At 39.4% G+C, this 19,111-nt stretch overlaps 1 protein-coding gene across 1 annotated transcript; it reads left to right on the top strand.

Annotated features, from left to right (window-relative positions):
• Nucleotides 1-365: 365 nt before the first annotated feature.
• LOC120984416 (transmembrane 4 L6 family member 4-like) lies at nt 366-16,405 on the top strand (the record flags this gene model as incomplete). The annotated part of the gene is given in 4 exon segments (XM_040413345.1): nt 366-447; nt 450-538; nt 14,569-14,658; nt 16,257-16,405. Coding segments are annotated over 4 exon segments (410 nt in total), but the record flags the coding sequence as incomplete, so codon positions are not given.
• Nucleotides 16,406-19,111: the final 2,706 nt, after the last annotated feature.

Genomic DNA, 19,111 nt, shown 5'->3' with positions numbered 1-19,111 from the left:
AATGCCTGGATATATGTTTAGAATTTTCTATAAAACAATTCTAAAATGACACCTAGATGGGAGCAGCACCAAATAATGCAATTGAGCTGTAGAGATAATATTATCGTATGTTCATCTTGTGGACAAGGAAATCTCCTACCAGTGTCTTGTGTGCTTGAGTAGAATATTAACAGGGTTATTAGTTGTCATGGCAAATTATTACTCTGAACATTATCTCATAGACTTTTATTCATAGGTTGTGCAGTATATAATTGTCAGGTCACCATAAAACCACAGATAGTACCAGCATCTCCGGGGATTACATCGGATTCCTACAGCCACCAGCCAACCAGTTCATACCGCTAATAACCAAGTCGTACTTAAAGATGTGTTCCGGGGGCTGTGCAAAGTGCTTGGGCATTACCCTCATTCCCCTCGCTATTCTGTCTGTTTTGGCCAACATTTTGCTCTTTTTCCAGCTGGAAATGTTGCAAAGAGCAATGATCATATCTCACGTGAAGTCTTTTACCTCGGGGGACTCTTAGGTTCTGGTGTTTTGGTGAGTACACAATTAGTGTTTGTGAATGCTAAAAATCACCTTATGGTCATATAATGTTCGTGATCATCTAATGATTCAGTAAAAGAAAGTATTATTTGGCCGCAAGAGCCTGTTTTTTTCCAAACAAGGTCAAGTATGCAGATCACTCAGCAGTGCGGGTGGAGGAGGTTCCATAGCTACAATATTGGTTGCTAAGCCTGTGTCTTAAAGCTGCCCTCTACCAAAAATGTTAGTGACGTCACATGCACAGTTGACAACTCCATTCTCATTTGATTTGTTTTTCTTCCTGGAAACGTTGCCAAAAATTACATATCGTCAATATTTTTATAGACAAAATGGAAAACTGAAAATTCAAGATAGAGGACATAAGTACTAAGATTTACTTATAAAATTTTGCATGCCGCCCTGTACCTCTGAATGTTTAAATTGGCTATTAACTATGGTAAGGCTGAGTTCACATCTGCATTAGAGGCTTTGTTCAGGCCCAGTGTCGCAGATTAAATAGCGGAGAAATTTCTACATGTAGAATTTTTTTTCTCTTCTTAAGTTCTGTCCCCCGACCAGCACTATTTACAGTCAATGAGTTATGGGTCAGCTATGTGCCAAATCTGACACTATTATTTAAGGAGCAGATAAATAGAAATTAATAGTGGTAATGTGAATACCATCTGTTATAGATCTGCTAATGTAGTAGCTTGTTTTTTGCAATGTGAAGTCTGCTACTTTGTTATTGTAATACAATGATATTTGAGTGGACTCATGTAAAGACATCTTTAAATATGAAATTTTAAGGACCTGACCAATTAAAAAAATTTGTTTTGACCTCCCTACTTTCCAAGAGCCATAAAATTTGAAATTTTCAATTCACATAGCTATGTAAGGACTTATATTTGCTAGCTAAGTTGCATTTTTTTAATTCCACCATTTAATTTACCATAGCTTGGACTGGAATACATGAATAAAATTCTTTGTGATGTCGATCTAAAAAAAAAAAAGCACAAATCCACTATGGTTTTTGGGATTTTGTGTTTACTGTTTTCACTGTGCACTAGAAATGACATGATAGCTTTGCAGCAATGCCACATTTTTATACTTTATGTTATACTACTACAACTACTAAAACTAAAAACTTTAACATTTATTTTCTTTGTATCCCATATTCTGAAAGCTATAGGTCTTTATTTCTGTCTGGAGAGCTGCGTGAAGGATAATTTTTTTGCAGGTCTAGTTGTAGTTTTATTGCTACCTTTTGGGAGTACATACAACTTTATGATCACTTAAATTTTTTGAAGGGACAACGTGACCAAAAAAAAGCAGATCATCTGTTTTTATTTTTTTCTGTTACACTGTTCATCGTGCTCGATAAATATTGTTATATTTTAACAGTTTAGACATTTTTGGATACAGCGTTAACAATTATGTTTATTTTTTATTTCGTTTTATGTGTAAAATTGAAAAAGGGGTGATTTGTACTTTTTAGTCCCCTTAGGGGACTTGTACATGTGATCCTCTGATTGCTTGTACCATACACTGCAATAGAATACCATTGCCATCTTTATGATTCTGGCAGGCTGCCTCAGACTCGGCTTTGTAAGCTGCTCACCATGACAGAAACTCACAGGTGATAGCAGGAACACCACCACTGCACCCACTGGAAAATAGTTTCTCAAGTGTATATCACCATGGGGTTCTCTGCCCCAGGACAGTGACAGAGTTTGTGGGATTGCCGCGGCCGAGTTTCAAGCAGTTATAGAAATGTGGCAAGCAGAGTGACAAGCAGTCATAGGAATGTGGATGTGACCATGTTGATATACTGTAGCTGCTGGGGTCTCTTCATATGTTTGACATTTAATTACTGTACATTTATATAGAGATGTAGTAATGATGTTGCCTTCACACAGCATGGAAACTTTATACTGATCAGACATTATATTAAAACCACAGGTTGCAGTGGATAGCATTATCTCATGAAGCAAAAATGATGGACAAGCAGTGACTTTACATACAGTAGTTGCAAAAAGACACACGTCTGTTAGGTTACACCCTCCCTGCTCACTAGAAAACATTTAGTAACATAGTAACATAGTACATAAGGCCGAAAAAAGACATTTGTCCATCCAGTTCGGCCTGTCATCCTGCAAGTTGATCCAGAGGAAGGCAAAAAATACCTGTGAGGTAGAAGCCAATTTTCCTCACTTTAGGGGAATAAAAAATTCCTTCCCGACTCCAATCAGGCAATCAGAATAACTCCCTGGATCAACCACCCCTTTCTAGTAGCTATATCCTGTAATATTATTACGCTCCAGAAACACATCCAGGCCCCTCTTGAATTCCTTTATTGTACTCACCATCACCACCTCCTCAGGCAGAGAGTTCCATAGTCTCACTGCTCTTACCGTAAAGAATCCTTTTCTATGTTTGTGTACAAACCTTCCTTCCTCCAAACGCAGAGGATGTCCCCTCGTCACAGTCACAGTCCTGGGGATAATAGATGATGGGATAGATCTCTATACTGACCCCTGATATATTTTATACATAGTAATTAGATCTCCCCTCAGTCGTCTTTTTTCTAACGTGAATAACCCTAATTTTGATAATCTTTCAGGGTACTGTAGTTGCCCCATTCCAGTTATTACTTTAGTTGCCCTCCTCTGGACCCTCTCCAGCTCTGCTATGTCTGCCTTGTTCACTGGAGCCCAGAACTGTACACAGTACTCAATGTGTGGTCTGACTAATGATTTGTAAAGTAGTAGGAATATGTTCTCATCACGGGCATCTATGCCCCTTTTGATGCAACCCATTATCTTATTGGCCTTGGCAGCAGCTGCCTGACACTGTTTTTGCAGCTTAGTTTGCTGTTTATTAAAATTCCTAGATCCTTTTCCATGTCAGTGTTACCGAGTGTTTTACCATTTAGTATTTAGTAGTTTACATTTCTCAGTGTTAAACCTCATCTGCCACTTATCTGCCCAAGCCTCCAATCTATCCAGATCCCTCTGTAGTAGTATACTGTCCTCTTCAGTGTTAATTACTTTACACAGTTTAGTGTTATCTGCGAAAATTGATATTTTACTATGCAAGCCTTCTACGAGATCATTAATAAATATATTGAAGAGAATAGGGCCCAATACTGACCCCTGAGGTACCCCACTAGTGACAGTGACCCAATCTGAGTGTGTACCATTAATAACCACCCTCTGTTTTCTATCATTGAGCCAGTTACTTACCCACTTACAGACGTTTTCTCCCAGTCCAAGCATTCTCATTTTATATACTAACCTTTTATGTGGTACAGTGTCAAATGCTTTGGAGAAGTCCAGATACACGACATCCATTGATTCGCCGCTCTCAAGTCTAGAACTTACCTCCTCATAGAAACTGATTAAAATAGTTTGACATGACCGATCCCTCATGAAGCCATGCTGATATGGCGTTATTTGCTTATTTCCGTTAAGATGCTCTAAGATAGTATCTCTCAGAAAACCTTCAAACAGTTTACCCACAACAGATGTTAAACTTACCAGCCTATAGTTTCCAGGCTCTGTTTTTGGACCCTTTTTGAATATTGGCACCACATTTGCCATGCGCCAATCCTGTGGAACATTCCCTGTCAGTATAGAGTCCGCAAATATCAGAAATAAGGGTCTGGCTATGACATTACTTAATTCCCTTAGGATACGGGGGTGTATGCCATCCGGTCCTGGCGATTTGTCTATTTTAATCTTTTTAAGTCGCTGTTGTACTTCTTCCTTGGTCAGACAGGACACTTTTAATGGGGAATTTATTTCAACATTCAGCATTTCATCTGACAGTTTATTTTCCTCAGTGAATACATTGGAGAAAAAAATATTCAACAGCTTTGCTTTCTCCTCGTCGCTCTCTGCGACTCCCCCCTCATTACTCTTTAAAGGGCCGACACCTTCAGATTTATACTTTTTAACATTTATATAATTGAAGAACATTTTAGGGTTAGTTTTACTCTTTTTGGCAATTAATCTCTCGGTTTCTAGTTTGGCCGCTTTTATTTGTTTTTTACATGTCCTATTTTTTTCCTTATAGTTTTTCAGTGCTTCCGTGCTACCCTCCTGTTTTAGTGTTTTATATGCTTTCTTTTTGTCATTTATTGCTTTCTTTACAGTTCTGTTTATCCACATTGGTTTCTTTTTGTTCCTTAACCTTTTATTGCCATACGGTATGTACCTCTCACAATGAGCTTTTAGGATGCTTTTAAAGATATCCCATTTTGTGGCTGTATTTTTATTTGTGAGGACTTTATCCCATTTAGTTAGGCCTATGGCCTCTCTTAGTTGGCTAAATTTAGCTTTTTTGAAGTTTGGTATTTTTGTTCCTCCCTGTAGAAAACGCTCTTTTGAATGATAATTGGAAGGTTATTACTTTATGGTCACTATTTCCCAGGTGTCCCCCAACCTGCACGTCTGTTGTTCTGTCAGTGGTAGCTAGATTAATTATAACCCTCAATTGAATTTATTAGCTACGCATCTGCAGTGATGCTTGAAAGTTTGTGAATCCTTCAGAAGTTTCTATATTTCTGTATAAATTGAACCTAAAACTAATTCAGATTTTTACACCAGTCCTAAAAGTAGATAAAGATAACTTGGTCATTTATTTATTGAGGAAAATGATACAGTAACACATGTATGTGAATGGCAAAAGTATGTGGACCTTCACTTTTAGCCCATTCGTACAAAACAGTTATGCAGGTGGGTTTCCTTTCCTCGCATCAACTACTCACCTCAGGTCCTTCTACAATATTTCTATTGGATTAAGGTCAGGACTTTGACTTGGCCATTCCAAACTTTATTCCTCTTTAACCATTCTTTGGTTGAATGACTTGTGTGCTTGGTGTTGTTGTCTTGCTGCAGGACCCACCTTCTCTTGTGATTTAACTCACGGACATACAGTTGCAAGAAAAAGTATGTGAACCCTTTGGAATGATATGGATTTCTGCACAAATTGGCCATAAAATGTGATCAGATCTTCATCTAAGTGACAACAATAGACAATCACAGTCTGCTTAAACTAATAACACACAAAGAATTAAATGTTACCATGTTTTTATTGAACACACCATGTAAACATTCACAGTCCAGGTGGAAATAGTATGTGAACCCTTGGATTTAATAACTGGTTGAAACTCCTTTGGCAACAATAACTTCAACAAAACATTTCCTGTAGTTGCAGATCAGACATGCACAATGGTCAGGGGTAATTTTTGACCATTCCTCTTTACAGAACTGTTTCAGTTCAGCAATATTCTTGGGATGTCTGGTGTGAATAACATTCTTGAGGACATGCCACAGCATCTCAATCGGGTTGAGGTCAGGACTCTGACTGGGCCACTACCGAAGAGGCGTATTTTCTTCTGTTTAAGCCATTCTGTTGTTGATTTACTTCTATGCTTAGCGTCGTTGTCCTGTTGCAACACCCATCTTCTGTTGAGATTCAGCTGGTGGACAGATGGCCTTAAGTTCTCCTACAAAATGTCTTGATAAACTTGAGAATTAATTTTTCCTTCGATGATAGCAATCCGTTCAGGCCCTGACGCAGCAAAGCAGCTCCAAACCATGATGCCCCTACCACCATACTTCACAGTTGGGATGAGGTTTTGATGTTGGTGTGCTGTGCCTTCACACATAGTGTTGTGTGTTTCTTCCAAACAACTCAACTTTGGTTTCATCTGTCCACAGAATATTTTGCCAGTACTGCTGTGGAACATCCAGGTTCTCTTATGCAAACTGTAAACGTGCAGCAATGTTTTTTTATGGACAGCAGTGGCTTCCTCTGTGGTATCCTGCCATGAAATCCATTCTTGCTTAGTGTTTCACGTATCGTAGATTCGCTAACAGGGATGTTAGCATATGCCAGAGACTTTTGTAAGTCTTTAGCTGACACTCTAGGATTCTTCTTCACCTCATTGAGCAGTCTGCGGAGTGCCCTTGCAGTCATCTTTACAGGACGGCCACTCCTAGGGAGAGTACCAGCAGTGCTGAACTTTCTCCATTTATAGACAATTTGTCTTACCGTGGACTGATGAACAGCAAGGCTTTTGGAGATACTTTTATAACCCTTTCCAGCTTTATGCAAGTCAACAATTCTTAATCGTAGGTCTTCTGAGAGCTCTTTTGTGTGAGGCATCATTCACATCAGGCAATGCTTCTTGTGAAAAGCAAACCCAGAACTGGTGTGTGTGTTTTTTATAGGGCAGGGCAGCTGTAACCAACACCTCCAATCTCATCTCATTTATTGGACTCCAGTTGGCTGACACCTCACACCAATTAGCTCTTGGACATGTCATTAGTCTAGGGGTTCACATACTTTTTCCACCTGCACTGTGAATGTTTACATGGTGTGTTCAATAAAAACATGGTAACATTTAATTCTGTGTGTTATTAGTTTAAGCAGACTGTGATTGTTTATTGTTGTGACTTAGATGAAGATCAGATCACATTTTATGACCAATTTGTGCAGAAATCAATATCATTTCAAAGGGTTCACATACTTTTTCTTGCAACTGTATATCCTGACATTTTCCTTTAGCATTTGCTGGTATAATTCAAAGTTCATTATTTCATCAATGATGGCAAGATTTCCTGGCCCAGATGTAGCAAAACATCCCCAAACCATGATACTGTCACCACCGTATTTCACAGATGGGATGAGGTTTTAATGGCAGAATGCAGTGTTTTCCTTTCTCCTTTCTCCAAGCATAACACTTCTTATTTAAACAAAAAAATTCAATTTTGGTGTCATCCATCTATAAAACATTGTTCCAGTAGCCTTCATTTTGTCCAGGTTATCTTTAGCAAACTGCAGACAGACAGCAATGTTCTTTTTGGAGAGCAGTGTCTCTCTCCTTCCAATCCTGCCATGCACACCATTATTGTTCAGTGTCTTCCTTGTGGTGGACTCATGAACATTAACTTTTGCTAATGAGAGAAACATCTTTGGTTGCTTAGATGTTACCTTCGATTCCTTTGTGACCTCGCAGACTATTACATGCCTTGCTTTTGGTGTGATCTTTGTTAGTTGACTACTCCTGGGAATAGTAATAATGGTCCTGAATCTGTCTGACTTTGGATTGGTGGATGATTTTGTAACATTTTCTAGCCTGATAAGCATCAACAACTCTTCTGAAGTCATCAGAAATCTACTTTGTTCATGCAGTGATACACTTCCATAAACATGTATTGTGAAGATCATACTTTGATACATCCCAGTTCTTTGAATAAAGCCAGTCACCCACTAACACCCATTTGTCATCCCATTAATTGAAAACACCTGACTGTAATTTCACCTTCAAATTATCTGCTAATCATAAAGGTTCACATACTTTTGCAACCAGTTTAATAACACGTGCAGGTATTACTCCACATGATGAATAGTACTAGTGATTAAAAGACACATTACTCACTCTCCTCTTGGTATAACTATACCTTTTCTTTATTATTTAAAACTGTACATTTTCCCAAACAGGATATCAAATACAGATACTGTAGCGCTTGTGACAAACTCCCCTCTTTTGAGTTTGCCGCAAGTACTTGGAGAGGACTACTTGCCAGCCTCTTACCATGTGACTACGGTCCCATGTTGAATCCACCGGTTTTATGCAATAGCTGCATAGTTATATAAGTTCATGTATTTTGCTGTCTTTTGCTACCATGTGGCTAATAGAGTCTTGCCCCTGTCCTTGGGAGATAAGTGGATCACTTCTCAATTGTCTCCAGGACAAAAGACTGTGTAGAACCGGTTTTGGACAGAAAACCCATGAGTACAGCCAGGCCAAAGAGACTTTTACAAACTTTTGAATTCCTGGTCTAATTCGTGCCATTTTGGGATGTGTTAAATGTCTATGTGTATTGTAAAGGGTGGGACATTGTGTATTTGAGTAAGTGATGTCTGTCCTATTGTCTCCCCGTGTGTATTGGCGATTTCCCTTTGTCCTGAGAGATAATGGAATTACACCTCGGTTGTCTCCAGGACAGAGGACATTGTGTATTGTCCTGCCTGGGATAGTTATGTTAACCATTGTGTACCATAATTATATCACAGGCAGAGGGGAGGATGTTATGTGAGTTGTAACCTTTGTGTTATGGGTTAATGTATGTTATTTGTGGGTGTCTCCCTTGCATGGGAGCAGGAGATAAAAGAAATTGTATGTTTGAGTGCCTGTGTGCTTCCAGTAAACGTTTTCCAGCATTCAGCTTTGGCTCATGTACTGACTTATGGGGCGATACCGGTGATACCAGCGATAATAGCGATTTATTGCTCTGTGGATTATTTGGCTGTGCTATTACATGGGAAGAAGGGAATACTAGACGGTGACACAGATGATACCGTCACAGCGCTCATGGATAGTTTTAGACCTTCAGCATATCCTCATTACGTGCAATGTTTCAGGGGGCATGCGTCTTTGTCAAAACATTGTGCATGATGAGCATACACTGAAAGTCTTAAGTTCTTCATGACCGCTATCTGGATTTGATATCCTGGTTCGTAGAATGTACAAGTTTGGAGAATAAAGAGAAGGTATTTTTTATACCAAGAGGAGAGTGAGCAATGTGTCTTTCATTCACTAGTACTATTCATTATGTGGTGTTATAATCCTCAAATTTGGGGTGTGGTGAAACTCCAGTGCAGGAGCCTACTTAAGATTACACAGTGTTGTGTGTTCCTTTTATGGTACTCACAGATATGTGATATTGGATAATTTTCCTGAAAAAACTAATGAGAATGTTTAATATTTTTGACTCATTTTTTTGATATGGTTATTTTTATCTACTTTTAGGACTTGTGTAAAAATCTGATGTAGTTTTAAGTTTAATTTTCTGTATAAATATAGAAAATTATGCAGTATTCACAATCTTTCAAGCACCACTGTAGCTGTTTCTTAAATGCTGACATAGTATGTGTCATTAGTATCTCATGGGGCACAGTATTCCATAGTTTGATTACTCTAAGGCCCCTTTCACACGAGCGAGTATTCCGCGCGGATGCGATGCGGGAGGTGAACGCATTGCACCCGCACTGAATACTGACCCATTCATTTCTATGGGGCTGTGCACACGAGCGGTGATTTTCACGCATCACTTTTGCGTTGCGTGAAAATCGCAGCATGCTCCTCTTTGTGCGTTTTTCACGTAACGCAGGCCCCATAGAAATGAATGGGGTTGCGTGAAAATCGCAAGCATCCGCAAGCAAGTGCGGATGCGGTGCGATTTTTACGCACGGTTGCTAGGAGACGATCGGGATGGAGACCCGAACCTTATTATTTTCCCTTATAACATGGTTATAAGGGAAAATAATAGCATTCTGAATACAGAATGCTAAGTAAAACAGGGCTGGAGGGGGTTAAAAAAAATAAAAAATCATTTAACTCACCTTAATCCACTTGTTTGCGATGCCGAGCATCTCCGTCTGACTCTTTTACTGTATAGGACCTGCGGAGAGCATTAACTATAGTTTAAGGACCTGGGATGACGTCACTCCGGTCTTTACATGGTACGTCACATGATCTTTTACCATGGTGATTCACCATGGTAAAAGATCATGTGACGTACCATGTGATGACCAGAGTGACGTCATCCCAGGTCCTTAAACTATAGTTAATGCTCTCCACAGGTCCTATACAGTAAAAGAGTCAGACGGAGATGCCCGGCATCGCGAGCAAGTGGATTAAGGTGAGTTAAATGATTTTTTATTTTTTTTAACCCCCTCCAGCCCTGTTTTACTTAGCATTCTGTATTCAGAATGCTATTATTTTCCCTTATAACCATGTTATAAGGGAAAATAATACTATTTACAGAACACCGATCCCAAGCCCGAACTTCTGTGAAGAAGTTCGGGTTTGGGTACCAAACACGTGCGATTTTTCTCACGCGAGTGCAAAACGCATTACAATGTTTTGCACTCGCGCGGAAAAATCGCGGGTGTTCCCGCAACGCACCCGCACATTTTTCCGCAACGCCCGTGTGAAAGAGGCCTAAGGGTCCTCTTCCATGGGCCAGGCCACTACTGAGTGGTGATTAATGATATTAAAATCAAATGGCTCTCATTTAATCAGCGTTTCACATGACCAGATACAAAATGAATGGGGAGATGAAAAGTCATTATTACAATCGCTCATCCCCAATTTTTAAAGCATATTGTCAGTAGCAGATTCCAGTTTACACAGTGTGATAGGGTGGCCGTAACCATGGAAACGAGCAGTGTACAATGTGATGGAAAAACTAATGTAGCCAGCAAAGGAAGCAATGTGGACGATCACAATACCTTTGTAGGTGCCTTGTATTAACTTTCTCTACGTACATGATAAATGCCACTTGCTGATGTGACACAACCCCTTTAAGAACCAGGCCAAATTTTGGAAATCTGTCACTTTACGATAATAACTTTGGAACACTTTTACTTATCCAACCAATTCTGAGAATGTTTTTTCATGACACATCATACATCATGTTAGTGGTAAATTTGAGTTGATAGTTGAGTTTATTTTTAAAAAAAATCCCAAATTTACCAAAAATTTTGAAAAATTTGAAATTTTCTAAATTTGAATTTCTCTGCTTTTAAGACGGATAGTTATACGTCTTAAAATAGTTATTACTTAAAATTTACTATATATTTATGTTTTGTAAATGACATTTTATTTTTTTAGGACGTTAGAAGGCTTGGTTTAGAAGCAAGTTTTACAATTTAATATTTTTTTCCCAAAATCTATTTTTTAAAGGACCAATTCAGTTATGAAGTCACTTAGTGAGGATTATACAATAGAAATCACCCATAAATTACCCCACTTTAGAAACTACACCTACTCCTTTAGGTAATTTTCCATTTCAAACCAACAAGGTTTTACAACCAACAAGCCTCAATATTTATTACCCTGATTCTGTGGTTAACAGAAACACCCCAAATGTGGTTGTAAACTGCTGTATGGACACACCCCAGGGCTCAGAAGAGAAGGAACACCATATGGCTTTTGGAGGGCAGATTTTGCTGGGAAATCAAGGCAACTGGACTTACTGTAGATTTCTTGAAAACGTTTTACTCGTTCTTCCAACGAGCTTTCTCAATTCTGAGTGACTGTACAAGAATTCTCTGGTAATAAATATGTAACTGAATCAACATCTGGTAATTATACCCAGCATGGGGTCAGAGGTCATTATACCCAGCATGGGGTCAAAGGTGTTGATTCCATTATCCTAATTGGAGTCAGTAGGTGATAATGACCTCCCAAAAAAAGGTGTCAAGACAGCATTGTATGTGGCAGACAATAGATGTCTAACCCCCCGCCTCTATTCAAGCTTGGCTTCTCCATTTTTACGTAGATGGCCTCCTTCACACATCATTTGGAGGCCGATTGGTACAAACGAGGTGTAAAGGAGGCCATCTACGTAAAAATGGAGAAGCTAAAGATATACCATGATCTGGATAAATGAGAACCTTCACAGACAGATTTTGCTGGGATAATTTTCTTGGCTCATGTTGCATTTGAAGATCTACTGATGCACTCCTACAGTGGAAACCCTCAAAAGGTGAATCTATGTTGGAAACTATACCACCCGAGGAATATTTCAAGGGGGGTAGTGAGCACTTTGTTTCATAGAATATAGAAACACTTGGCTGTGAAAATGAAAAATGACATATTTGACAAGAAAATGTCAATTTAGGCCCAAATTTTTCATTTCAACAAGGGGTAACAGGAGAAAATGCACCACACTATTTGTTATCCATTTTCTCCTGAATATGGCAGCACCTCATATGTGGCCATAAAACTGCCATATGGGTGCGCCGCAGGGTTTAGAAGGGAAAGAGCGCCATATGGTTTTTGGAGGGCAGATATTGCTGGGATAGTTTTTGGATGCCATGTCACATTTAAAGCAACCCTGAGGTAACCCTAGAAAGGAAACCCAAAAGCTGACCCCATTTTGGAAACTGTACCCCTCAAGGCATTCATTGAGGGGCGTGATGAGTGTATTTACCTAACAAGTGTTTCATAGAATATACAAACACTTGGCTATGAAAATGAAAAATTCTATTTTTTCCAATAAAATGTTGCTTTAGTTGGAAATTTTTAATTTTCACAATGGGTAATCAGTGAAAATGCACCCCATTTTTTTCTGAATATGGAAACACCCCATTTGTGATCAGAAACTGCTGTTTCAGGACATGACAGCATTCAGAGGGGAAGGAACGACATATGTATTTTCTAACATGGAATTTGCCTAAATTGTTTTTAGGGGCTATAACTTTTATTTATTTTTTGTTTACTGAGCTGTGTGAGGGCTTTCTTTGTGGGAGAAACTGTAGTTTTTTTGTATTTGTACCATTGTTGGGTACATATGACCTTTTTGATTACTTTTTACACCATTTTTTGGAGATGAGGAGGTCAAAAATTGCAATTCTATCAGTGTTTTTAATTGTTATTCTTTATGGGGTTCTCCATGCGGTATATATTATATGATACCTTTATGCTCTGGGTCAATACAGTTAAGGCAATACCACATCTATATCGTTTTTTTCATGTTTTACAAATTTTTCAGCATAAAAATAAGTTATATTTTCCATCACCACACACTAACATCCATAACATTTTTATTTTTCCACCCATGTAGCTGTCTAAGGGCTTGTTTTTGTGGGACAGGTGACAGTTTTTATTGGTATCATTTAAAGATACATGACTTTTTTGATCACTTTTTATACAATTTTTTGGGAAGTGAGGTGGGCAAACCTTGCAATTCTATCAATGTTTTAAATTTTTATAACTTTATTCAGTGGGTCAATACAGTTATAAAGATACCACATTTATATATTTTTTCTATGATTTACAAATTTTTCAGCGTAAAATCAATTTTTATAAAAAATGGGATATTTTGCATCGCCACATACTAACATCCATAACATTTTTATTTTTCAGCCAACCTAGCTGTCTGAGGGCTTGTTTTGTGGGAAGGGCTGCAGTTTTTATTAGTACCATTTTGAGGTACATATGACTTTTTTGATCAGTTTTTATACAATTTTTTGGAAAGTGAGGTGGGAAAAATTGAAATTCCATCATTATTTTTTGTTTTAATGGAGTTCACCTGAAGAGTAACATGATCCTTTTATAGATCTGGACATTACGGACGGGTCGATACCAAACATGTGTAGTGTATTTTATTTATTTTTATTTTTAAATTTTTAACCAATTATAAATGTGCAGATATAGGAAACAAATAATTCTTTTCTTTTTTTGTTATTTTTTTCACTTTTCTTAACACTTTTTGTACCACTTGGTTCTTGAAGATCCAATGGATCTGATAGCTCTTCAATACACTGCAATAGTCTATTGCAGTGTATTGACACTAAGCCTCTGTCAGGACCTGTCAGGCTTATGGTACATGGCAAGCCTGGATGTCTTTGTAAGGTGTCCGGTGGTCATAGTAATTATTGGGACGATGCCATAGCAGTGCAGCATCCCGACGGGAGGGAGCTCCCTCACTCTGTTAACTGTTTAACCATAGGGATGCTGCCATGGCAACGCAGTGGCACGATGGGAGAGGAAACTCCCTCGCTCTGTGAACCCCTTCCATACAGCGGTCTCTGTTAACCCCTTCCATACATGCACTCCTTTCCTGGAGTAGGATTGAAGGTGTTTATTTTTTTTTTTTATAAATTAATAATAAAGTTAAAAATAAAATAAAATTAAAGGTGGTTTTCAAATTTTCTGCATCATATGACAAGAAACAACACATTATCACTTGCTAACTTACTCACCGACCTACTAGCAGCAATGACAATCTGATACAAAAGAACTAACTTACGTGTGAACAGAGCTTATAAGTGAAACCAGCCCAATGGTCTTTGATTTTGTAAATGAAATATGGGTTGTATGTAGAAGATTGTACAAATAATATAGAAATATACTCTCAGTGCACCTATGACAATGCAGATTCTCTGAACCACTCAATCTAAGATACAGGATGGACAATAATGAGAAACCTATTTCACATATTTCTCTTCTTCTATTTATGTAGATGATTTTTCCAGCTCTAGTGTTTCTGGGTATGAAGAAAAATGACTGCTGTGGATGCTGTGGTAATGAAAGCTGTGGAAAGAGATTTGCTGTAAGTACTCAAGTGAAAGCAGCAGTACTTTCTCTTTAAAAGAGTATCAATCATTGGAAATGGAAAGCGTGGGATAAATGGAGAGACAGTGAGCTGCAGGATGTATATTTATTTAGGATTTGATTCAGTATTTTCATGTACATTGCTGAGTAGATTCTTCCTGAACATATAAAGAAAACCTCTGAATCCTGCTTAGGGCTCATGCACATTGGGTGTTTTGCCGTCTGCAAAACATGGATACCGACCACATGCATTCCAAATTTTGCAGAACGGAAGGGCCGTCGGTAATGTGAACATTATTTTGCGGAACGGCCATGCGGACATACGGACACGGAATGCACAAGTAGTCATTTTCTTTTTTTTGCGGCCCCACTGAAATGAATGGTTCTGCATACGAGCCGCAAAAGAAATTGTGAAAAAAAAAGTTTGTGTGCATGAGCTCTTACCCCATGCATACAGCAATCTCCTCGTATATACTGTCAATCACTCTGTATTAATAGTAGGTGGGGAGGGCAGACATCAAAGACTTTTTATTGTGTCCCTCCACAACTCATGCTGCTGTTTCATAGGGTAGGATTGGAGACCTGACAGGTCTGCTTTATAGGGGAATGTATCATATATATGTTTTCATTTCAGTGCTAAATTTCGGTGAGTAGAAGAGAATTAATGCCTTACTTTTATATTCCTGCCATATTGAAGACACAAGTAGCCTGCCTATAAATAGACTATGGGGCAGGGTATGTTTGCTTTATGGCAGCTGCAATAAATGGGAGTCAATTGAAAGATGTGTGTCTAGAGACTAAATGAGACATTTAGATGTGCGGACACTCGTTCATCAGGTGAAACTGTCATTTGTGCAGGCTCGTAAATGATCATTTCTTTTGGCAGCAGATCGCTGTTTAGAGAGCATGACCCAGAAACAGTGTAGCTGTATGAGGACGATCATTCCTAATAGCGACCGCTCGTCCTCATACTATGGAGGTGATCGCTGCATGTAAATGCAGCGCTTCACCTCCACTTAATGAGCAGGCGTCTGTCGGGAAGGAAAGCTTCCTTCCCGACAATCTGCTGCTCGTTGGTCCGTGTAAATCCGCCTTAATACTGTTACCAGGAATAGAAGGCAAACATCCGCTCTTCCAGTGACTATTGACAACACGAGAGATGCCTCTGTGTTGTGTTTCTATCCGGTCTTATCTAGGCCTTCATCAGTAAAATAGGACTGGCTCCCTAATGATACTGGGATGACTCTGTATATTCTTTGTCAGTCTACACAGCAAAGCAGAAAAGTGAGCTGCAGAGTTCCCAAATTGTCAGCCTAGTGTGTTTGTGTTTTTAGCATTGTTTTTGAAAACTTGAATATGTTAGGATTTTTCTTTATGGATAGTTAACATAAAACTAAAACAATACTCTTTTTGTTACTGCCGTAGAGTTTGAATGGAGTGGCAGCATTCATGCTCGACCTCTACTCTGTTCAAACTCTACCAAGTGTAAGCCTTTTTTAAGTGGAATGAAATTCTTGCCATATTTTCTCATAATTTAGCCACCCAAAATGATAAACCAATATTGCGAGTAATTTCTGTTCTGGCTTTTTGTTGCAGATGTTTTCTTCTATCCTTTTTGCTGCCATAGGATTTGTTGGAGCCGCTTACAATTTCATTGTTTCTATAGTTGCTATAAATAAAGGGCCAATATGTTATTTGGGAAAAGAAGGTACTGAAGAGATTTGGAACTATCCCTTCACCGATGGGTATGTGTAAACTTACATTCAAATTATTCTACAAAATAAAGCTTTTGAGAATACTGTTTCATTTAGGTTGCTCAGTTCTGTGCTTCTGAACAAGAAATGTGGTTAAAAAATTCATCTTTTTTTGTATGTCTGACAATTCTGTATGTAAGCACATAACCAAGCAGGTACGTAAAGGTTTTTCCCCCACAAACCAAACTCTCTCAATTATTTATGGGACCACAATAAAAATGGTCTTCTGTTTTTATAAACAGGTTAAAGCTTCCCTTAACCCCTTAGTGACCACCAATACGCCTTTTGGGGCGATCACTAATGGGCCTTAGGCTGGGCCGCCACCTATTCACAGTGGTCCGGTCTATGAGCTGGACGCAATGGCGCCTGCCACATGTAAGAGGTGACAGAGGGGTCAGACTCCCTCTCTCTCCCATTGGCACCCTGCAAATGCGATTGCAGGGTGCTGATGTGTGTATAGTCAGGCTGGGGCTTGTGTAGGCCCCACACTACACAAAAATCATGTAAATTGTCCCTTACAGTGAATGCTGTAAGAAAAACAACAAAAAATGTCAGAATTGCTCATTTATTCTTAGTCGCCACCGAAAAAAACGTAATAACATGCGATCAAAAAGTGTTATTTTCCCCAAAATGATACTAATGACAATTACAAGTAATTCCTCAAAAATCAAGTCCACACACAACTCCATAGAAAGAAAAATAAGAGGTTTTATTGCACAAAAGTATTAAAACATATATTTTTTTAATGACGTGTTTGATATAGCTGTAATTGTTCGGACCCAAAAAATAAAGATATCATGTTATTTATGCAGAAAAATCTACACCACAAAATTTATAATGTAAAAACTCAGTAGCACTATTGCTGTTTTTTTCCCATCTCCCTCCCAGAAAGAGTTAGTAAAAGTTAATCGGAAAGTTATATTTACCTCAAAATGGCACCATTACAAACTACAACTTGTCCTGTAAAAAAACAAGCCCTCATACAGCTACATAGATGGAAAATGCATAGAAAAAATTAAAAAGTTATAGCTCTTGAATGCGATGATGAAAAAAGGAAGAAAAACGCTTGGTCAGTAAGACCCAAAATAGGCTGGTCACTAAGGGGTTGACACACTGCCCTCTCTTGCACAGGCGCACTGCTCTGTGCACCTCTGTGACCTGCTAAGAAAAGACAGCTCTCAAAGGCCGATGGACATGACCATTCGCAAGCGTTCTTCAAAAACAAAAGTGGGAAATGGGTCAATGATAACAATATAGCTTTGCAAAGAGACATTTTCAAAAGATCTAAAGTCTGAGCTCTGTTTATGTTAGTGGGATGACCAGGGCCGGTGCAAGGATTTTTGCACACACAAGTGAAGCTACATTTTGGCGCCCCCCCCCCCCCACAACTCGGTCGGGGTGATGTAAAAAGGAGGGTGTGATGTGACATAGAGGGGGATGAGAAATGTGACATGGAGGGGGGAGAAATATGACATAGGGGGGTGATGTGACATGGAGGGGGAAAAATGTGACATAGGGGGGTGATGTGACATGGAGGGGGAGAAATGTGACATAGGGGGGTGATGTTTCAAAGAAGAAGACCGGCACTTCGCAGATGTAGATCACAATGTAGATTTATTCAGTCACATATTCAAGTGGCATAGTGACGCGTTTCAGCACAAGTGTGCTTTCATCAGACTGCAGTCTGATGAAAGCACACTTGTGCTGAAACGCGTCACTATGCCACTTGAATATGTGACTGAATAAATCTACATTGTGATCTACATCTGCGAAGTGCCGGTCTTCTTCTTTGAAACGTTTGTCTGGACGCCATTCCACGGACACGTGCACCGCGAATTCAAGAAGGTAGTGCCGCCCTGTCTTCACTAGAATCTATAGGGGGGTGATGTGACATGGAGGTGGAGAAATGTGACATTTCTCCCCCTCCATGTCACATTTCTCCCCATCCATGTCACATCACCCCCTGCTTTTTACATCACCCCCTTTGTGTCACATTTCTTCCCCCTATGTCACATTTCTTCCCCCTATGTCACATTTCTCCCCCTCCATGTCACATTTCAACCCCCTCCATGTCACATTTCCCCCCTCTATTAATGTTGTTTAAAAATAAACATTATGCTGCTCACCTAGGCCTGTTCCCATCTGCAGCAGCTCCCCTTCTCCTCTGTGTGGTCCTGGTATCTTCTCTCTGTGCTCCCGACAAGACTTTGAGGACCTTTCCCACTCAGCCAATCAGTGGCTGCAGCTGTGTCATGTGTCAGACCAGTGATTGGCTCAGCAGGAAATCACTGCCCTGACACGTGACACAGCTGCGGCCACTGATTGGCAGAGTGGGAAAGGTCCTCAAACAACTTGTCAGGACTCGGGAGCCCAGAGAGAAGATATGAGGACCACCACACAGAGGAGAACAGCCGCAGGAGGCTGGCGGCATGCAAGTGATTAATGAAAAAAAAAAAGTTTCATTTTTCCGCCCCCCCTTCTCATCACCCTAAGGCGGCCGCTTGGTCTGCCTTATTATAGCACCGGGCCTGGGGATGACCCTTTAAGTTAAGCCAGTTTAGAGGCATCACAAGGCATACAGGACATTCACGTCAGCTGTTTAAATGGGGCATGTGGCACTTACATGAGAGCTGTGGCCCCTTCATAGTATACAAGGCACAGGGCAGTACATTGTGTAGTCACAGTGCCTGGTATTGC

This window comes from Bufo bufo, unplaced genomic scaffold (genome assembly GCF_905171765.1).
Source record: "Bufo bufo unplaced genomic scaffold, aBufBuf1.1, whole genome shotgun sequence".
Taxonomy (NCBI): Eukaryota; Metazoa; Chordata; class Amphibia; order Anura; family Bufonidae; genus Bufo; species Bufo bufo.
Note: the sequence above shows the minus strand (reverse complement) of the source record. Positions and strands in the feature narration are given on the sequence as shown.